The 21504-nt window shown below is 38.9% G+C and overlaps 1 protein-coding gene across 2 annotated transcripts; it reads left to right on the forward strand.

Moving 5' to 3' along the window:
* Window positions 1-313: 313 nt before the first annotated feature.
* vtg3 (vitellogenin 3, phosvitinless) lies at window positions 314-11858 on the forward strand. 2 transcript variants are annotated; one of them, XM_004067740.4, is made up of 27 exons: window positions 314-453; window positions 741-761; window positions 856-1007; window positions 1578-1829; window positions 1900-2061; window positions 2155-2303; window positions 2381-2531; window positions 2615-2772; window positions 4091-4256; window positions 4381-4506; window positions 4627-4845; window positions 5162-5379; window positions 5590-5687; window positions 5785-5909; window positions 5998-6099; window positions 6220-6339; window positions 6429-6618; window positions 6708-6795; window positions 7267-7452; window positions 7746-7848; window positions 7955-8126; window positions 8434-8540; window positions 8868-9074; window positions 10817-10962; window positions 11046-11184; window positions 11273-11367; window positions 11549-11858. In XM_004067740.4, the coding sequence occupies exons 1-26, from the start codon at window positions 414-416 to the stop codon at window positions 11339-11341; spliced, it is 3666 nt and encodes a 1221-aa protein (XP_004067788.1). In that variant the 5' UTR covers window positions 314-413; the 3' UTR covers window positions 11342-11367; window positions 11549-11858. The 2 variants fall into 2 exon arrangements, with proteins under 2 accessions (XP_004067788.1, XP_020557968.1); XM_020702309.2 differs by having other exon boundaries at window positions 11553-11858.
* Window positions 11859-21504: the final 9646 nt, after the last annotated feature.

A 21504-nucleotide genomic window follows, 5' to 3' on the forward strand; every position in this document is an offset into this window, starting at 1 on the left:
GTTAGAATACATGAAACACCAAAGTAATCGAAGCTTTTCTTGCTTAATTTAAAAAGTTCAATGGTAGAATTTGGGCTTTTTATTTATCTTGTTTAAATTACTACCGGTAAATTAGAACAAACTTTTGAAGCCTAAACAACAAATTAATATTTGTACCTTTAAGTTCAACACTTGTTTATGCAAGAAACAAATTAAAATAAAAAATGAGAAGTATTCTGCGACAGTTGTGACCTTTTCCCTTGTTGATTGGGTCAGCCTGACAATGTCACATGTCAGCATACCTTTACTTCAGACAGCACATATTGACTTTGACATCTTTTCGTATTTGAAGTCCAACCAGCTTTCAAGGCTACATGACAAGTGAAAACCTATAAACGGGCAAATTTAGAAAGAGTCTGAACTCCTGTTTAAACATGAGGGGTCTCCTGCTGTGCTGCTTTGTGGCTCTGGCCAGTAAGTTTGAATCAGTTGCTTCTTGTTTTTCATCTCCCCCTGTTCAACCGAACTCCGAAATTTCTAAGCAGCATAGATGGTTCATTTGTTTAGAAATGTTGATTGAAAACTTGGTTGTAAAAAAACAAACCTAATATAGCTTTTTCAGGGAGAAGACATAGTTAGAAAGTGGACAATTACATGAGAGTTTGTGGAAACTGTTGCTTCAGTCACAGCAGAAAATGATTTAATCATTGATTTTTCAAAAGGTTCTGACTTAATGTGTTACGTTTGACTTTCAATTTCAGCATGCCAAAGTCTTCGATATGGTGAGTAATTTTTAATTTGCAAAGGTAAAAAAAATTAAGCTGAAACAAGGCTTTACAGAGGAGAAGAAGAAGCTGTTTAAACATTTTTTTTCAGATGTCAGCCTGAATCCAAAGAAATCCTACGAATACAGGTATGAAGGAATGGTGAATTTTGGACTCGGAAAGCAAAACCTTGCAGAATCTGGTGTAAAAATAACCTGCAAGGTCAAGATTACTGGTGCATCAGAGCAAACCTATGTCCTTCAGGTGAGTTACAAAAAACATGCATCAACGCTTCTGTTATTTTTTTTATTTATTCCTAAAACGCCCTTAGCCATGTTTACTAGGAAATTATTAAATTTTTAAAAACTATTAGGTATTCAGATTCAGTTTTGTACAAAAATGTTGCAAATAGACAAAAGAAACCTAAAATTAATATTTTATAGACACTTCTGTGCAGTTTCTGCTAAACAACATTACTGATAACATAGAAAGGTTTTTGCATCACTATAAAATTTGCACATTTTTAGAATTACTTACATTCTTTTGACTAAACAAATGTATATCAATCTCCATTGTTTTTAAAACCTGTTTTTATAATGTACTTTGTAAAAGATAGAAAAATGTTTGTGTGGGTGGGGGGGGGGTGTCTTTGTTTGAGGGCGAAGTTATTAGCTTAAATGTGCAAGAAAGAAATGATAAAAACAGCGCAGGCAATGGTCCAATGCTGTCCCTGCATATACATTGACATTCCATATATTTGACATTTAAGTGTAAATACGTGTCTGGTACAATCCCTGCAAACGCCTCCTTCGTTTCTCTGTCTCTGATCTAAAGGTGTCTGATTTGGCTTTTGCTGAATACAATGGCTTCCCGGGTAAAAATGGTTACGACGCCTCACCGGAACTCACCAGCCGCATTGCTGCTCAGCTCGTGAAGCCCTTCATGTTTGAATATGCAAACGGCCATGTTGGCGACATCAGGGCCTCTCCTGAGGTCTCCACCACTATTGTTAATATTGTGAGAGGGATCCTTGATTTCTTCCAAGTAACTGTAAAGACCACACAAAGGGTTTATGACCTTGAGGAGGTTAGTCCTATCTGGAATAGTTTCATATTGGCGTATCAAATATAATAATGACCTTTTGCTTTGTTTGTAGGTTGGAATCCATGGCAAGTGTCAGAGCTATTACACCATTGAAGAGAACATGGAAGCAAAGAACGTCACCATCAGTCAGGTTGTGGATGTTACAAAGTGCAGGGAGAAGGCAGAAAAGTACAAAGGGATGGCGACTGCTGTGGTGGACAAACTTTCCAAACAGGTTGTGCTTTTGTCACATGCAACAAATTTAGAAAATCAACGTTATGCAGAGTTGTTTTGACCCTCCTCCTGTTTTTTTCTTTTTGCTACCAAGAGAGGGGAGTCGGTTTATTCAACTGTGAGAAATGTTTATACCATCAAACCGACGACTGAGGGAGGTCTCCTCACCAAAGCAGAGGGTCGGGAACGACAGCACTTCACACCATTTAATGTCAAGGGGGGGGCTTTTAAGATGCAAGCGACGTAAGAGCACAGCAGCAAACGTGCCTTCCCCGGTCTGCAGCAGTGACCAGAAGCATCAAACATGTTTTCTCCTGCAGGAAAGAGTTGGTTCTGCTTGGTGTGTCCGACACTGCATCAACCCCCACGTTTGGACCAATGGAAAGCAAAGGCGATATCATTTTCAAGTTTGCAAACATAAACTACAATTTCCCAATTCTCATGCAGAACCTCGAGGACCCCATTCCAAAGGTAGCAATAGAGACTGAAGGATTTGATGAACCTTTTTATTGTGTTTTTGTGTTCGATTTGTCTTGTGCAACCTCTCATTCCAGATTACTAAACTCATCAAGAGACTGGCTGCAGCAAACAGTTACCAGGTCGACAGTGCATCAACCGAAGATTGCATGAAGTTGTATCAGCTTATGAAAGTTGTGCCATTTGAGGGATTGACTGTTCTGTGGAAAGAATTTGAGGGAAATCCAGAGCAGAGGTGAGTCTAAGGGAGAGAAAAAAAACATTTAAAAAGAAACACAGCAAGATAAAAGAAATATTTTAGCTAGTTACAGAAATTAAGGACACGTTTAAGCAGATTTTGCACATGTATTCACTTCTTTCCATTTAGATCTTTTTTCCAACAATTTCAAAGAATAATTAGATATCATTTTTAATTAATGCTCTAAAATCTGTGCATTTCTAATAATAAATGGATCCTAGGTTCCACTTCCCTGCTCCCCTAACTCTGAAGGTGTTAGATATTTTGCTGACCATTCTGCACCAGCAGCAGCTTTGATCTGTTCCAGAATATTTAATCTCCCATGACCTAGATATTGAAGATATCTGCGCCTTAACATTTTGTGAAAGCCCTCACAATACTTTATGAAGTATTGAAAGGGCTGAATAAAGTGCCAGAATACATGCAAGATATTCACATGTGTTGTTTTGTTTTAGTCTGTGGCTAGTTCTTTCATTCTAGCTTTTTGGGTGAAATAGTTCCCCAAAGTTCAGACACAATCAAACTGCCAGAAAGCCAATCTTACCTCAAAAACCTGGAGCTCTAATTTCTCTCTGAAACCTTTTTTTGTTAATTTCACTTCAAAAGGCTGTTTTTACTCAAGAATTTAACATTCATTCTTTTTCGATCTACTTTTTATAGAAAATTCTAGTTATGCATTCAGTTTGAACAGTTCCCAAAGGAAAATAGAATACATCTTGGAAATACACTATTTGATTTTATGCTATGCTGCGTCATTCACGATCAATCAACAAAAAAAGGCATTTGTCATTTGAATAAGAAAACAAAGTATTTCATTTTCATTATCCCATGTGATTGTTATCTTATTTCTTTATACTTTATGGCTTTTAAAGGTTATTGTTAATGTTTAACATTGTTCCAACTGGCAAACCATCCACACTGCAGAAAGTCTTAAACAGTAAAAAACATTTCTTTTTAAATGTCTTGTTTTCTGTCTTGCAAGAAAAACAGTCTTATCGAGATTCTATTTTTAATAGCAAAATCATTTTAGCTTGAGAAAACATTTCTTACTAATTAAATCTTTTTCTTAAAATAGGATTTCTTGGTTAGACCATTTCTCTTACCCCATTGGCAGAGAGAAAATCTGCCTATGGGGTAAGAATTTTTTATTTTTTATTTTTAAAAAGTTCTGTTTATCCCATGTAATTGTTATCTTATTTCTTGTCATCTGTTTTTGCTTTGCTTTGCTTACAGTAGCAGAGATAGCCTTCAGCATTCTGCAGCAGGTTTGGAAAATGAATGGATGAATTCCAAACTCTCACTTTTTCTTTGTCAGGCGCTGGTTTTTGGATGTGACTGTAGAAATTGGTGATGCCAGAACTTTCAACTTCCTGAAAAGTAGGTTCCAGGCAAGAGATTTGACTCCAACTGAGGCTTGGCAAACATATCTGATGGCTGTTGAACATCTTGAGGCAACTCTGGAGCTGGTTGAAATCTCAAAAGTGAGTTAGTCGGGAAGATATGGAGATACTTGTTACTAAATCCATACATATGGAGATACTTTTAGAAAGCAACTCCTTTTGAGGATTTTGACATCTCTGACCTTTTCAACTCTTATTTCTGCAGGAGTTTCTGAGAATACCATACAGCAAATCTGACATAAACTTGTGGCACACTGTGGTGCTTTCCTATGGCTCTGTGGTGTACAAGCACTGTGCATATCACACACCTTGTCCAGTTTCTACAGTTCAGGTATAGCAAGACAGTTGTTTCACAAATAACACCTAAACAGAAACATTCTTCAGTGCTTATACTTAAGAGTAATTTTTTTTACTGGAATCCAATGTAATAACTCTTTTCCATTCACATCAGCCTCTGCTGGACATGGCCACAGAGGCTCTGAGGGACAACGACAAGGAAGACATGATCCTGGTTCTGAAGGCTCTGGGGAACGCAGGTCATCCTGGCAGCATTAAAACCATCATGCGTTTCCTCCCTGGAGTGGCCGCCACCCCGAAGGATCTGCCCCCTGCAGTTCAAAGTGCAGCCGTGCAGGCTATGAGACTCATAGCTGCCAGGGACCCTCACAGTGTAAGAGTGTGAAATAACATGCAGGCGTTTGTTTTTGATGAAATTAGACTCATAGTTAAACACAAAGCTTCATGTTTTTGAAAGGATTAGAATAAAAAGGGCATTTACTGCAGAAACCAATACAATCCTGTGAAATGGCTTCCTAGCTTCTTTTTTTAAGCATAAAATGTTTCAAGTTTGTCATGTTTTGCGAAATGATGTAAATATGTTTCTCTCTTCTCACTTTCTTGTGTTTAGAATGATCTAAATGTTTGAGATACAAATGCGTAATCTCAGATTTCTGCTTCTCTGTCCTCGTTATTGCTTCTGTCTTCAGGTACAAGACATCACCATGAGTCTTATCCTGCAAAAGGACCTTCCTAGTGAGATTCGCATGCTGGCTTTGGTTATCCTCTTTGATGCCAAGCCATCGATGGCGGCAGTGTCAACAGTAACCGAACATCTCCTGGATGAGGAAGACCTTCATGTTGCCAGCTTTGCATACTCATACCTGGAAGGTTTTGCCAGATCCACTACTCCAGACAACCACTTCCTGTGAGTTTCAGAAAATGTAAAGAGACATGGGTGTGAACATTGCATCAAAACTTGTTTTTCTATGTTATGTGGCAAGAATCCATAATCACTTGTTGTTTGTGACGGACTGAGAGCATGTACCAGTATATCGTCCAGTGACACTTGTGTTATCCATGTTATTCCAGATAGATGTGATATAGGAAAGTACCTAATTGATGTTTTTTCTCACAGCTCCACTGCCGCGAATGTAGCCGTGAAAATTCTGGCTCCTAAGTTTGGCCGTCTCAGCTACTATTACAGCAAAGCAAAGCACATGGACTGGTTTGATGGTAAGTTTCAATCCAGCTTTGAGAAAGTATTCCTTTAAAAAAAATGTAAAAAAACATACAAAGACTTGTAAAAATCTGTACTTTTTCCGCAAAACAGATGACTTCCTTATTGGTACAGCCACTGAAATGTACATGATAAGAAATGCAGCATACATGTTCCCCTCTGAGGTCATGATGAGTGGGAAGCTACATGTAATTGGTAGAATTGTGAAGCTCCTGGATGTATGTATGATCTTTTACGAACAAGATTTGAACTGGACTGTTCTGAGAACGACAGAGAAGTAAATCTTTTTTCTTTGCCATCCTAAAGCTGGGTATGCGTCTAGAGGGACTTAAAGAGCTGTTTGGTGCTGGCATCCCAGGATTTAAAGGGGATTATAGTTTCAGCGACTTTGAGGCTATCCTCAGAGTGGTGAGTCAAACTTTTGGAAAGCAAAAATGTTACCATTGACTGTTTTTTGAGTAATCAGATTACATAGATCTGTAAAGGGAAATCGCAGCAGCCCTCAAAAGCTTTTGTGTGATTTTTCAGCTTGACAGCTGGGAGGACTTGCCAAACAACGAGCCCCTCTTTACAGCCTATTCTCGTGCTTCTGGACAAGAGTGGTTCTATGCTGACGTCAGTAAAGATTTATTAAGGAGTATTATCACGGTGAGGGAAAAAAACAAAACTTTACCATATCTCAAATGAAGCGGCATTGGCAAAAAAAAATTACCTATCATGCTGTTTTTTACTTGCAGGCTCTGAATCCGTCTGCATGGAAAGGAAGTCCCCTGTGGGCTGCCATCGAGTCTTTAAAAAGTGGAGCATCGTGGCACTACTCGCGAGCTTTCTTGATCATAGAAGCTAGTTACTTTCTGCCATCCACTCTTGGTCTTCCCGTGGAGATTAGCAAATACTATAATTCTATCACTGTGATGACTGTCAACGGTGAGGAGTTTAAATATTGTCCCCTTCCCAACAAAGATATATGTTGACTAATGGTACTGATTGTTTCTTTGGGTCCTTTGTTGTTGTAGCTAAAGCTGTTGCGAAGCCACCACCAACGCAACATCTGCACCAGCTTTTGAATTCTGAAATTGAACTGGAGACAGACGGTTTTGCTGGGTAATTCATTGTTTACCATGACGATTCACAGTAGCTGTATTTTGAAGCTACCAAATATGATCCTGTAGTTTTAATTTGTCTTTATATTCTCTTTAACTTTATTTGACCACTTATTTCTGATCTTATCTGCTAAAAAGTGGAAGCAGGCCTTGGTTCCATTGATACTCCTGCCATTGCTTTAAAATGATCTTATTTACTTTTCAACAAAAATGTTTTCTGGAGTTTTAATACTTCTAAATTGTAAATTTTTTGATAATTAAATAGTTGTGAGGAGTTCAAATGCACAGTCAAAGAGTCAGCAGGGTAATATACTTTGCTCAAACTGCACTTAAACATCAACAAAAATAAATAAATACATTAAAAAAAACAGTAATTATTAAAGAATCTATTTAAGAGACTCAGTGCTTAAAAAAATATGCTGGAAACTCCAACAAAAATGATTCCTTATTGTGTTGTGTTTCAATTTTTTAGTGTCACAAAGGACTTTTGGGTTTTCTACGGAGTCAACACAGAGCTGTTCCAAAGTGGATCTGAATTCCACAACAAAGTTCCCATCGGTCTACCATGGAAGTTCACAACCAAAGTCAACATTCCAGAAAAGAAATTTGAATTGGAGTTCCCTCCTTGTACAAAAGAGATTCCACTTATTTCAATGAGGTATTTGAGACATTCAAAAATATTTAAACGATAGCATTGAATGCATTTTTGGACTGAAGTGAAAATGCACTTTCTGAATGGCATAGCCAATCCTTAATGTATCCCACTGTTTAACCACTGTGTGACTCATTTCTGCACGATTGACTCCAGATTGCTTAGTAGTGATCTCCAAGCCTTTGCAGATTGTTGAGCAACAAATTGCTCCTTTACTCTCACTGCTGACAACTTTCTCCTTAACTGCCATGTTTACATACAAAGTCATATTAACTGGCTTTGTCCTTTTGGATGAACAGAGCTGATGTGTATGCCATCTCAAGAAACATTGCAGAACCAGATATGCATAAGAGGACACCGATCATGCCAAATCCTACTGAATCAAATGCTGAGTCTCAAAAGGTACAGGAAGAACCAATCACACAGGGATTTTTCCATTACTCGCAACAACAACAAAAAAAAGTTTATTTTTCATTTTTAAATTAACATTTTACGTTTCTGTTCTCAGCCATTTTGGAACCCTAACTATTGGCATCCATCCTACAACATGTGTGCTGAGAGCGACATCTATGGTGTTGGCATGTGCATGGAATACGATCTGAGGAGGCAGTATTATCATGAGGAGTTCCCATTGTACTATTTCTTAGGATACAGCCACATGGAACTCAAAATTGTGCCAGGTTTGCAGTAACAAACACATACATGACAGAGAATTCATTTTAAGAAAACACAAAGGAAGTGCTTTAATATAAATCCTATGTCATTCCAAGGATATTGAGCTGAATTCCATCTTACAACAGTTTGTTCTATTTTCTCCAAGTCGGTCACAGAAGAGAAATTAATTAATAGATTTTTCTTTGGAGAACCTTTGATAAATGCTTAAAATGTCATACAGGGAGAAATATATCTGAGTTGAGAAAATCTACAAATCAATTTGAATTTGGTATTGTTAACTTTTACTTACCACTGCTCTTTCACTTTTGTCAGTTAACACGACCAAAACTGTTGAAAAAATCTACTTTGAGGTAAATGCTGGCACCTTCAAACACCCAATAAATGCACAACTGCTCCAGAGTTTGGCACAGCTTTCTAAGGTATTTCAGACTCATTTATTGTTAATATTGTCCAATGTGCAATCAAGTTACCTCTACCTAATTTCTGCTATTAATAAGCACCACAGCAAGTGATTCAGATTCTTCATCAGTTGAAAGAGAATCTTACTCCCATCAGCTTGAATTATAGTCTTAAGCAGATGAGGGAGCACATTAAAAATCCAAGCTTTTCCTTTAATCAACCAAAACTGTCTACAGTTGTACTGCTGCACATCTAATCATGTGACATGGTAGCCTCAAAAATGATGAAAACATCAGCATTCTTCTCATAACTTGATGCAATGGGTTGTTTTCTGTCTCATTCCTCAGGGACGGAGCTCAACACCTGAAGCTCTGTTTAATTTCAAAGCCTTGGCAATGGCTGGGAACCAGAAGCATGAGGGTTATGATGCTGCAGTGTACTATACACCCGAGGCAAATGCACACAGTACCCAGCTAATTGTGTCCCAAGTTGGAGCAAACACCAACTGGAAGATGTGCGTTGACACTAGTGTGGATGCTCGTCCTGAGGCAAAGGTACATGTGAAATGTGCAGGAATGACAGTTACTTTTAAAAAAATATATCTGGACCTTCTGAAACCAGTATGATCAGAATGTGTAAAGTTACTCAGTAAAGTCTTATTTAGACGTTGAGTGTGGAAACCAAAGGTCTTACTCACAATCCACATTTCTGTTCATCCCATTTGTGTTTGACTGTCTTAAATTCAGCCACGCCTTTATGGATTGAGGTTGACTCAGTAAGAAAAGATGGCACTGCATGGAATCAAAAAGTGTCCAAATGTCCTAACTACCCAAAAGTCTTCCAAAATCAAACCTCCTCATCTGAGACAGATGATTTGTCACAGTTTGAACTTTGTCCAAAATATCTTTCGAAGCCATTGTCTTTACACCTTTCCACTGGATCGCTGACTGTAAACTTGATTATAAAAGGTTTGCATGGCACTACAGCTCAGATAGGACAGTTCCTAACTTTACATCAATGCCACGGACAGTTTGGAATTCCTGTTACCCTCGTGCTATCCTGTGCACTTTAACATTGGGAGTTGGGTCATCTAGACCCACTAGACAGTGCTCTGAACCTTTTTTCTTCAATGATTTGTGATCTTCACTGGTGTCCATGGATTACATGAAATCTTTCCACCTTTATCCACCTTTGTCATGGTAGGGAGAACACGTCAATGGAAGGGTGGGGTCATCTAAGAGCACAAGGGGTAAAAAAAATGTATCAGAGAATCTTATTTCTTGTTTTTCACATCTCTTCCTGCCTGTATAGACTTCCTCTTCCCAAAAAGAGTAGAGTTGGGTCTTTTCCACACTTTCAGTTTCTAGTAATACCTAAAATAGTTAAATATGAAGAATCACAGATCTTGTTTTCATGCAAACCAAATATCTGATGATAATCTGATTTCTTGACTTATCAGATATTTCAAAGGTGACCATGAGAACGAGCTAAACTTACTTACTGTCCTTTATCATATACTGGCAGTTGCACAATTGTCAGATAATAAATTAACGTGCAGATTTCTCCCTAAAGCGGATTTTTTTACCAGCATATATCTTTGTTTACCCAATTAATAGTAGGTTTTTTACACATTTTTACAATAAAATGAAGGAAGTTGGAGTTGTGCAAGACGTTAGACCCAGTGTTTTGCATTCAAGGCAACCACTATTTTCTGCAAAGTATAAACAGAGGACCAGAGCACTGACAAATTAGTCCCCAAATTAGCATTGCTAATATTACAACTGTTTGACAAAATGAGACCCTTGGAAGTTTAGAAAGTAACAGGACGCTTGTAAGACATGTCATTACGAATGTACATCTGATCACGATTAGATAATATACTAAAGCTAAGGCCTACCCTTTGTTTTTAAGTTTTTTATTCGATCATGGAAAAACCATATGTTGCAGTTCTTCCAAAGACCACTGCGGCAAAATACAGATGTTTCTTATGGATTTCTATGTCAAAAGGTCTGATTCGACACCAAAAACAGAAAGATTTTGCTGTATTTAATGTGAGGAATAAGAGATTATCCATGTAGTTTATGAATGCCAAAGACTAAAACACAGAACAGGATTTTTTGGTCATTGTGTTATCAAATTCTATTAGATCATTCCCAGTGATCTGATTTTTGTAGGCTTTTTAATGGGCTTTTTGTTGCACAGTCATATAATTACTAGTTTTAACAATTAATATTTAAGGCAAAGCCAAAGATTCGGTGGTTTGGCTGTAAAGTTTGTTTTGTTTTGTTTGTCACAGACACATCTTCGATGGGGAGCTGAGTGCCAGTCCTATGAAATGTCCATGACAGCTGGTGCTTTACATATGAACAGTTCCAAACCAACATTAATGTCTAAAGTACAATTCGTCCGCATCCCAGAGTACATGGAAGAGATGGGCAAAAGGTACATCTCTGTGGAAATCTGTAACATATCCTGACTTCCAAAGGAACTGATTTACTTAAGGTAGTGCTGCCATATTTTTCCAGAGTGGAACGCTACATTCCTGGAATGGGTTTACTTCTCGGATTCTACCAGGAAAATGAAAGAAATGCCAACCAGGAGGTGTCTGCGTCCATTACTGCTGTCTCAGAAGACAGCATTGATGTGAATATTCAATTCCCAGAGGTATCAGAGGAGACCTGTTTTGCTGTTAAACATGCAATTAGTTGTGCAACAAATGGTTTACGTGTTTTTCTTTCTCTTCTCTCAAAAGTACACTGTGTACCGCAAGGCTGTGCCACTTTCAGTTGGTTTCCAGCACAACATGACAACACCACAATAGACAGCTTTGGATGAGCATGACGTTGTGTAAGTAATCCTAATATGTTTAATTAAGCATGGGCCTTTGTTAATTCAGCCAAATTCTCGCTCAGGATGGCTTTGAACTGGTTTGAAAGGATTCTGGAAAAAATCAGATGATAGGGCATAAGCCTAAGAATGTATGAAAATTTAGATGCCTTTATTAAATATGTTTTTTTTTGTTTTTCAGAAAGTCAACAAAGCCCAGATGGAAGCAAGATGTCTGATTCATTATCACAGACTTCAACTCACATCTCTCCACTGAGCTAAACATCAGGAACTTAAAATAAACTTTACAACCAGAAATGAAAAAGTAATCTTTGCTATTGCCTGTATTACAATGATCTGTATATGGTTAGAATGTAGTGGTTTGAAATGATGTTCATACACTAACATGAACCTTTAACCATGAACATGTAAAGTGTTTATAACTGTTTGTCGATTCGTAGTTTTCTTTTACTGCGTTTACCACAACTCTTGATTAAAGAAATGCAGAGAAATCTGTCTCTCTGTTTCCTTATTTACTGCAGCACTTGACATGATATTAGCTGAACAGAACAGGCAGATTATTTACAACTTCTTGATCAAATTGAGGAGAAATCAGAATTGTGTTTCTCAAATACCCGTTTTTGCAGCAAAAGAAAAAATCTGAGCTCATTAATGAATATCTCACAGCAATATTAGGTAAGGCAAAGAACAGCTGGGGTGATGAAATCACCCGAAATCCTACATGTTCATTTATGAAAGCAAAATGTCACACAAATCAGATTAGATTCTTCTAACAATATTTGATGACAGATATATTACATCCTCTGAGTTGCTTTCTTTTGTCTAAATTCAATTTTCTGCCTTTTTTTATGTGAGTTTGAGGGTGAACACAGTACTGTATTAGTATGATTTTTCTATAATAGTTTACAGAACCAAGAAGTTTTTGCTATTAAAATAGTAGTTAGAAATGCAAATCAATACTAACATAATTAACAGAGAAGTGTTTTCAAAAAATAGTTTTTTTAACACTTAGCTCAATAAGAATTGTCTTCATCCTGGAGTCAATAATACATTTAAGACTCAAAACTCAAATATCTGCCCCATCTTTTAATAATCAACAGATTTTAAATGATTCTTTTGTCACGCCCCATATTTCGGACTCACAAACTGAAGTGAAAATGCAAATTTAGGCGATTTGGAAGAGACATGTTTGCAGGTCTGCATGACCTGATCTGTATATTTGTTCAACTGTCCCAACAGGATTGTTTGTAGATATGAGTACACACTGCCATTACAAATGTTCTTAAAGTTCACCGCCTCTGTTTCATGCAGTGTCCTTTGGCAAAAACGAAAAAATACCTTCACAGGTACCACCCATACTTTTGCACTTCTTCTTTGATATCTACAAGTGGCAGCGTTTCCCTGAATGGCTGAGGTTAACTGAGACATGAAAAAAGTAATAATGGCATCATAACCAAGGAACAGTTGTTCTAACAATGTCAAACTCCTGCGTGAACTGATTTAGGCAGATGGTGTTGAATTGTTAGTAAAAACACGACGCCATCAAAGAGAGCACGGTTGAGACTAATTATGACTGCAAGATTATGCTTCATCTTCATCTTCAGCCTATACTCTGTCTTGCCAAAGCTAACACCCCCCTTATCAGAGAGGATGTGCCGGGGGATCAAGGTAAACCTGACCTCATGTCGGCATGACTTCAGAAGGTGACATCAGCCGTGCAGAAAACGTTCCACTCTGACTGCTCTGCTCATTTGCAGGAGAAGGGATTGGCCGTCTACTCCTTTTTACACCCCGCTCACTCTATAATTGCGCCGTGCCTCATTAGGCACAAAAGCCATCTGAGAATGGCTGATAGTAAAACCATGGCAACAGGCATTTTTGTCCAATTGTGTGAGCTGACACAATAAGATTGGTGCAGAAACAAAAGCACAATAGAACATTTTATGATAAAAATCACAGTAACACCTGATCACAAAAGTTTTTAGCAGAGAGGATACATTATTTAAAAAAAGGATCATTTTTCTTAATCTCCTTTTGTTTTGAGTCTCTCCAAAGCTGAGAGCACAGATGTGAGTTCTGCATCTTTGTTTAAGCCCGTGAGCAGGAGAGGGCAGTGTTTACCAGATCTCCCCACCAGCGGCACTGATGAAAGACTGGAACCATTCAGCATTTGCTCTCCTCACAGAAGGGCCGTGTAGTGGATGCTGACATTTTGAGGATAGATAAATATGTGACTTGGCACATTCAACGCGCTCTCACATCTCTGCGGTTTGCAAACAGAGGACGTATTTTTTCGAATGCACACAAAAACTGCGACTTCTAGTATTGCAATGTGCAGCTGAAACCCCCCCACTACTCCTGCTTTTATATAGTTGAAGCATGACTTTTATTTTGGGGATAAACAGATGGCGCTCATGGGATTTGCACCTAACTTGGGGCTTTGTCATATCTTGTTCAACCATACAGAACTCTTTCTTAACGCAGGAAGCTGTTTCCATCACAGCAAAGGAAAACATGACTAAATGATTGATCAGGTAATTTGCAAGAGCAATAAAGCGGATTGCTATTCCAGGACACAAAACAATTGAGCAAATTGTCTCGCTATTCAGCTTCAAATGTACAAAACCCAACTGTGCAAGGGGAGAAAATTAAAAGTAGATGGGCCGCTTTCATCACTGACTTTTTAAGTCGCAGACATTCTAAGGGACACTTTAAAACCACAAGGCATCCCTTCTCAATCACACACTTATTGCAACGTTCCTTAATAGAGAGGCAATGGAAACCTACTTTTAAGAATTTAATGGAAATTCACGTTGAGATGAAAACCTGAACACAGCTCAGCCCCCCCCCACAGAAAACACTTATTTTGGGAACATGTTCAAATTGCTCCATCAGCAGTATAACTTACTGGGCTGTCTAACACAGTGTTATTGCTTTTAATTGAGGTTGCATCATCTTTTGAGCTTCATGGCTGAACAGAGAGGAGAGGTAGGGTTAATGTGAGGTCTAATACAAATGATAGCAGCAGCAGGAACAGGAGCTTTATCTCAACCAAAGATGTCGAGTTTTTTTTTTCCTTTACCAAGCAAGCACAGACTGATAATACGAAAGTATTCTGTAGTCTACAGAAACCTCATTTGAATATCATGTGAATTCCTGATGATAGACTTAAATTCCTGCATCAGCCTGCAGTCCCTACATGCCCATGCAACACAAATTCTCTTAATTGCTTTGGTTTATCTTTTAACACATCACCCTGTCTGCAACCATCTACTTCAGTGAGAAAAATAGTGCGCATCAGTAAACTTTTTTCTCTTTGCAAATTCACTTACCGTACTAAACAAAGAGCAAACTTTTATTTGACTTAAAGTTGCATAAGTTGTCACGCATCTCAGTGCATGGGATTTGTTCTTCACGTTTGACCTATCCCCTGGGGATGTGATGAGCTGCAGAAACCACTCCCCCCAGAACCATTTGGTGGTTTAACCCCCCAATCTTGTCAAGCAGGGAAGTGGTGTGTCTCATTGTTAGTCTGTGATGTGACTCGGCCGTGAACGTTCCAGTCTCAAGGGGGACACTCACACTGAGATGGTGTGACAAAGAGATTGGTTGACCCAAAACCGACTGTCAGACTTTTTGTTTTAAGAGATTTTGTTCGACTTTAGCCACTAGATTTCATACAAACAGTAATACAAAAAGTTCATAAACACATATGGACATGTGTGTAGGTTGGGTGTTCCTACAAATTTCAATTTTTTATTATTATTTTATTTTTCAAGGACAGTGCACATTAAAAGCATCACTGAGTCCGAAGTAACCCAGCAACTGTTTCTCATCTGTTGTCCCTGGACAGATGTTGAAAGTGTCTGCCCAAGAAGCTGAAAATAACCATTTCATATATCAATAAAAAGGATATAGCTTTGAACATCCTGCTGACCTTTAATATAAAATCTCACAACTTAATCCATAAAACGTGGCTGGTTTGATGCAAAAGCAAACAACAAGCCAACAATTTCAAATGTCTCTGACTGTGAGGTTTGTGCCCTTTGGTTTGGTTTGTTTGATCTCAGTCTTCTTGATTCGTGTCGTATTTCGAAGGCTTAGTTTTCCCTCAGTCATCTGGTTTTATTTGCCCACAGCTATGTTAAGATAAGACAACCATCCTCTGTGTATTTAACCCTTGTACTATCCCAGGCACTTTAACGTTAGGAGTTGGGTCATCTAGACCCACTAGACAGTGCTCTGAACCTTTTTTCTTCAATGATTTGTGATCTTCACTGGTGTCCATGGATTACATGAAATCTTTCCACCTTTATCCACCTTTGTCATGGTAGGGAGAACACGTCAATGTAAGGGTGGGATCATCTAAGATAGCACAAGGGTTAAGTGTTTGGTTTTCAATTTTGTGTTCTCAGATCACCTGCATTATCACTCTTTTTGGTTTTCCCTTTTGCTCAGGTTTTTTTATTTTTCCATATTTTGAGTTTTGTCATTAAAGTATTCGCACCACAAACCCAGCCTTCTGCAGTTTTGGTTTTACCACAGGTTCTTGGACAATTAACCCAGATGACTGAAGTTTTTTTCAGTTTTAGATCCAGGGTAAACCCCCTAAGCATAGATAGGGCTCCGAGTTGGCTTGTGGGTCAAGGATCGTTGGTGTCAGAAAGCGTCTCCGCTTGCGGTGGAGCTACTCCAGTTCTTATAACGGTTGGGGTGCAGAGCCGGCTTCCCTCCTGCTCACCTCCATTTTCTGTGGTGGGGGGCGCATAGGTTCAACTCTTTCTTGGTTGCCAATGACAGCTGGAACAGTGCGTCGGCGACAAAGCATGTGATGCTGTGCGTCCTCCCACGGCGTCCTTCTGTGTGGTCCAGGCCTCTGCTTCAATGAAGCCAGACATAACATATCTAGAATGTAGCTCTGTCTTCAACAGTACTAAGCACCTCTCACTGAAATCTGGGACTGACAGGCCAATAGTAATAAATCAAGGAAGCCTTCCTCGGAAAACATATTTTTTAGATTGTGTTTCTTTTCAAAGACAAAACAAAAAGCTCGGATTAAAAGCAGGCCCTTTTTTGCACTTCATTCAGGACAACCTTTTAACTCAGCTAATGCATTTACAGATGTTCTAACACAATGATATGCTTGGATCTCTAAAATATTTTATTTATCTAGACAAATATAAAATATGGACTGTCACCCAGGATGGAGCTCTCTCAAAAGGGGTCAGCTAGTTCTGCAGAGAAAAATGTCCCAGCTTGTCCATCTGTGACCTCTGCCTACAGCAGCACACAGAGAAACTGGTCTGAGCAGAGAGAGGCTTGAGGCTTCAACACAGCAGTATAGGATACAACATTAGAGAAGGAAGTTCTCTGCTAGACTTAGTAGAACTTTTAAATACTCATTAAAAAAAACTCAGATTTGAGATGTCTTTACCTCCTAAACAACTAACACGAGCTGTTTCTCTGGTGGATTCACTTCTGATCCATCCTGGTCGCTCCCAAAGAGAACCTCATCATCATCTTCATCACTGCTACCTCCAGCTCTGCCTCCTTCCTTTTTCTCAGAATATTTAACCCAACAACATGGTAGCTTTCACCACAGTCTGCTACACGTTTCCTGTGATACTCGCTGACAGTCTTTTGCCACATTTTACTGACCAAAGGACATGCAAACCTGTAACTGACCAGAAGGGGGCAGTAATGGTCCAATCAGTGGTGCAAAAATCTTTGGATGGAGGCCCCCCATTCTATTTTTACTTGTGAGAATTTGATGTGTTCCTGTGCAGATCAGTGACATTCTTCTGTTCGAAACATTTAACCCAGAAATACAGACATGAGCAATGAAATCACATCATTCAGTATGATCTGACCCAAATAGCAGAGACTAATTTGGATTAGTACTTTACAAACTTTTCTCTTTACAAGTAATAAAGTTAATCTTCACTTGACTTAATAGACTCTTATTGCACTTGGTTGTAACAGTCTAAAAGGAGAAAAACTACTTGTTTTGAAATTAAAAATAGCCTGGTAAGGCATTTTGCCTAAAACAGGGATCCTGCTGAATGATGCTCCATAACTGAGCAGCAGAAGTAGGAAAAGTGCAGAAGAGTGCTGGTGAAGTAGCTTTAAGCATTCAGCAGCTAAGAATACAGCGATCCTTCATGTGCAGTCTCATAGGCTCTGTATCTATGGCAAAAGAAGGCCACTGATCCCTGTCTGCGGAGAGCAGTTGCCATGGAAACCTCACAGTTTATCAAGGTTCCAGGCTGAAGAGTCTACTGATGTTTCTCCCTCGCACTTCCTCAGAGTCTCTCTCTCTCTCTCACACACACAAGCACACACATACCCAATATGCGAACCACAATGAGTAACACATGTCCAGATGCAATTTCAGAGAGAAACATTGCAAAATGAAATGAATGCCCCCCACCTCTCTAAACAGCACATGAGGTGTTAGAGGAAAACATGACCATATGCTCAAAGTGGTGTCAGAATTTTGGTCCGGCAGTTTATATGCTTGATGCTAAACATTTACATACAGTGAGCAGGTGGCGAAGCGTTGGGGTGATTACAGATTAGCCATAAGTAGAAACTTGGCTGTTTGATCCCTCAATGACCAGAATTTACTCAAACTGGGGACACTGCTGTGTTTAATTCTACAAGAACACGGCTCAGTTAACATTTTCCCACAATGCCGGGCCAAAAAGCTTTTATGTGAGAGTTACAGGCAACCGAGAACGAAAACTTTATCTGTGAGCCCAACTCGGGAGGTATTAATGGGACTGGTGGTTCTACCCAGATATATGTACTTTCAATGCAAGCAAACTCATTGACTCAAATGATGCAATACTGACGTCCATAGGGAATTTTTTTTCTGTTAAAAACTGGATGACAAGATCCGCACCTCTTCTCTGACAGGGTTTCAAAATAGGAACTCAAATGTTAGTGAAGACAGACAGACATTGTTAACCTGGCTCTGACACATGCTTTCATATCAGACTCTCCAGAAGACTTGTATGTAATTCTACTTCATCTGTGAGCTTAAAGACCTCAAACACAAAGTATTCTGAGTTGTGATTCTCCTACAACGTCTAGAAGCTATTTTTAATGTAAACTATGCTTTAACTAGCGTGACTGTAGTTTGTCATTCCTGCCTGTCCTCAGAAAAAGAAAATAATCAGCTTAAGCATGACAAGCCTAACGGGTACACTCAGTGTGACACCTGAGTTCATCTTGCAGGAATTGAGCAGCTCAGTTTACAGTTAATGGAGGGAGATTGAAGCTCAGAGAACACTTTTTAGCGTGCATTTTGAAACCTGAGAATTATCACCCTTAATTCTGAAATGTTTTCAAAATAAATGACAAATTCCTGTCCTGTATTTCCTTTGCATTGCAAAGGAAATGAGTTAATGAGACATGCTGGAGTATCGCCTCCCCTCATCCAAGCAATGGAACGTTCGTTTTGACAAACCAGCTAGAAATGACGACATTTCTTGCCTAAACACATGAAAATGTTGTATTTATGGCTTTTTTTCTTGCTGTCTTTTCTGTTAATATCTTTGTGAAAGGTAAAACAGGTGTCAGCTTTTCTGCTTAGTAACATTAAGCAGCTGCAGGTTGCATATCACATTTTATAGCTTTGCTAAATGCTTCAAACGTAAATTGACGGGACAAGCATGATACAGTATTCTCTCTCATTTTCAAACTGCCACTAAGAGGACACAGTGTTTCGACGAAGCCGCAAACATGCTCCACACGTCAGTTTCATTTGGCACACCGTTAATGAAAAACAGCACAATAAATGATTGTGTCACCATGTAAAAATAAACGAGAGAATTTCAATTTTGAAGCACCAAATGCTTCTAGACACCTTGAAAGATGGGTCTAATCTCCAGTGGGGCCTGGCATCTCAGAGCAGCTCTGCTGTCTGGCCTTCTCCCAGCGATGCAACTTGATTAAAGCAGGAGCAAAGTAACACTAAAGACAACAAACTGACAAGTTGACTGTGAATGCACTGCTGTAGACAAAAATAGGTCTCGCATGTAAAAACACACAGCGGGATAAATATTAAAAAAGAAGATAAAACAGACACAAAAAAGGCATCACCTCACTTAAAGTCCCACTCTGATTATCGTTTGATCTACTATTAAAGCATTCCCAGTGGTCTTTTTAGCCAAAATCCAAAAACCTGTGTCGTTTTTTGGGACATAGTTTCTGCAGAGCAGCAGGAGTTTATTTGAAAATCACCTCTGATATTGTTCAAAAAAATTGGAGCTATCCAGCCGTACAGTTTTGAGGCAGACGCTATGTCAAACAAGGACTATGAAGACGTGTTTGTATTTGTCTGAGGATGCACCAAAATGGAGCGGAGCAGGGAGCTTGTGGCCCGCTCTGCGTGCTTTCTAAGTCACTAATGTGCTGATTTGCAAAAATTTGAACAAAGAAATACTTAAAAATGCAGTTTTAAGCTTAATTTACTTTACATTTGTTCTCCATCATCAGAAAAATACCATGTTAAAACACCAAAAACATTATTTTCATCGCATTTGGTGTTTAAATAGTGGGCTTGAAGGATTTTGTGTCACATATAAACTGAGTCTATGCAGCAGAAGTTTTGTTGTTGTTGTTGTGACATGGTGAGCGCTGGCTGATTGTCTTCCACAGTAAATCAAGTATTGCATTCCAGTTTTTATCCCTGGAGCGATGAAGCCAAGCAGACTGCTCCAATAAGAAATGTACATTAATATTCTATTATAGATTGAATATGCTGTGACGTCCCCTACATCAGATTGTTTAAAAACCTGCAAGTCTTGAAGTTTCACTGTCAACATGTCAAATGAAAAAGGGCCTAGAGACCAAATTTTCAGCCTCATTATGCATCTTTTCTGTCAGCTTTCACACTTGTAGATTTTCCCCTCAGACACCTCCATAACACGCAGAATACAGCAGTAGAAAATGTACACAAAATACATGTGAGCCCAGGGAAGAAATATTATTAGAGGCTTCTTAGGTGTGGCTTTTTTATTCTACACTAAGGGGAAGAAAAAAAGTGCCTGCATGACCAAACTGTCCCAAAGTTTTTCAGATGCACACAAAGTGATGACATCCCTTTAATCCTCCATGATCCTCCACACGTAAGGCTCATTTTTACTCAGCTTTGTCTAGAATCTGTGAAACCCAGACTCTGCATCTATGTGAGTCATTTCACAAACACAGGTGGATGCCTCCACAACTGCATGTATTATTGAGAACCTGACAGATAAATCACAGTTTGTGCGACTCAAGAGTTGTCAGCAGCACAGCAGCATCGCGGGGGACCGGACTCGCGCTGGTTTTCTTCACCCCGTTCACCTCAGAATCCTAACACAACCATGCCAGCAGAAATTAGGGCCCGAAACCCAGAGACAAATGTGTCAGTGCTGTGGAGACTGGAATGAAAAAATATTGATCACTCAGTGGCACGGTGCAGGAACAATCTACTTCTTTTGGACATGATCAAGACGAAGGAGCTGAAGCGTTGTGAGGTAACAGATTACCTGGGAGCTCATCTGGAAAACAGAGCAAACTGGAGGATGTTCAGAAAGTGAAAAGCAGACGGTGACCCTTGAAGAACCTGAGGTCTAATGGAGTTTGCAGCAGAAGATTTAGGTTTTATAAGCAAAATTCTTGGAAAAGTGGCATCAAAGCTTGTAACTAAAAGACACAAAACGAGCAGGTGAAGAATTGTGCTGCTGATGGCTTTTGAAGCTCATAACTGCTGTGTAAATAGCTTCATGGAAAATTGCACTTGGCATTGCTTCAAAAAGAACGTTGCCAGGAGAGGACAGTAACTAGTTAGAATTTTCGTGTGGATGATCTTTAGAAAGTTTGATAAAAGATGTTTAGTATTTTCCTATTGAACTCTTTGTATTCGTGATCCTTTTGAGTTCATGTTTTACTTCGAAGCCCATCGAGACGACTGTTGTTGTGATTTCGGGCTATACAAATAAAATTGAATTGAATTGAATTGAATTGAATTGAATTGAATTGAATTGAATTGAATTGAATTGAATTGAATTGAAAATGCTGTGAATGCCTCGCGAAAGATTCTCAACAACCTATGGGAATACAGTCAGGAAATTTAACCAAATACTCAAT

This window comes from Oryzias latipes, chromosome 4 (assembly GCF_053564925.1).
Source record: "Oryzias latipes strain Hd-rR chromosome 4, Olatipes_Hd-rR_3.1".
NCBI classification, from domain to species: domain Eukaryota; kingdom Metazoa; phylum Chordata; class Actinopteri; order Beloniformes; family Adrianichthyidae; genus Oryzias; species Oryzias latipes.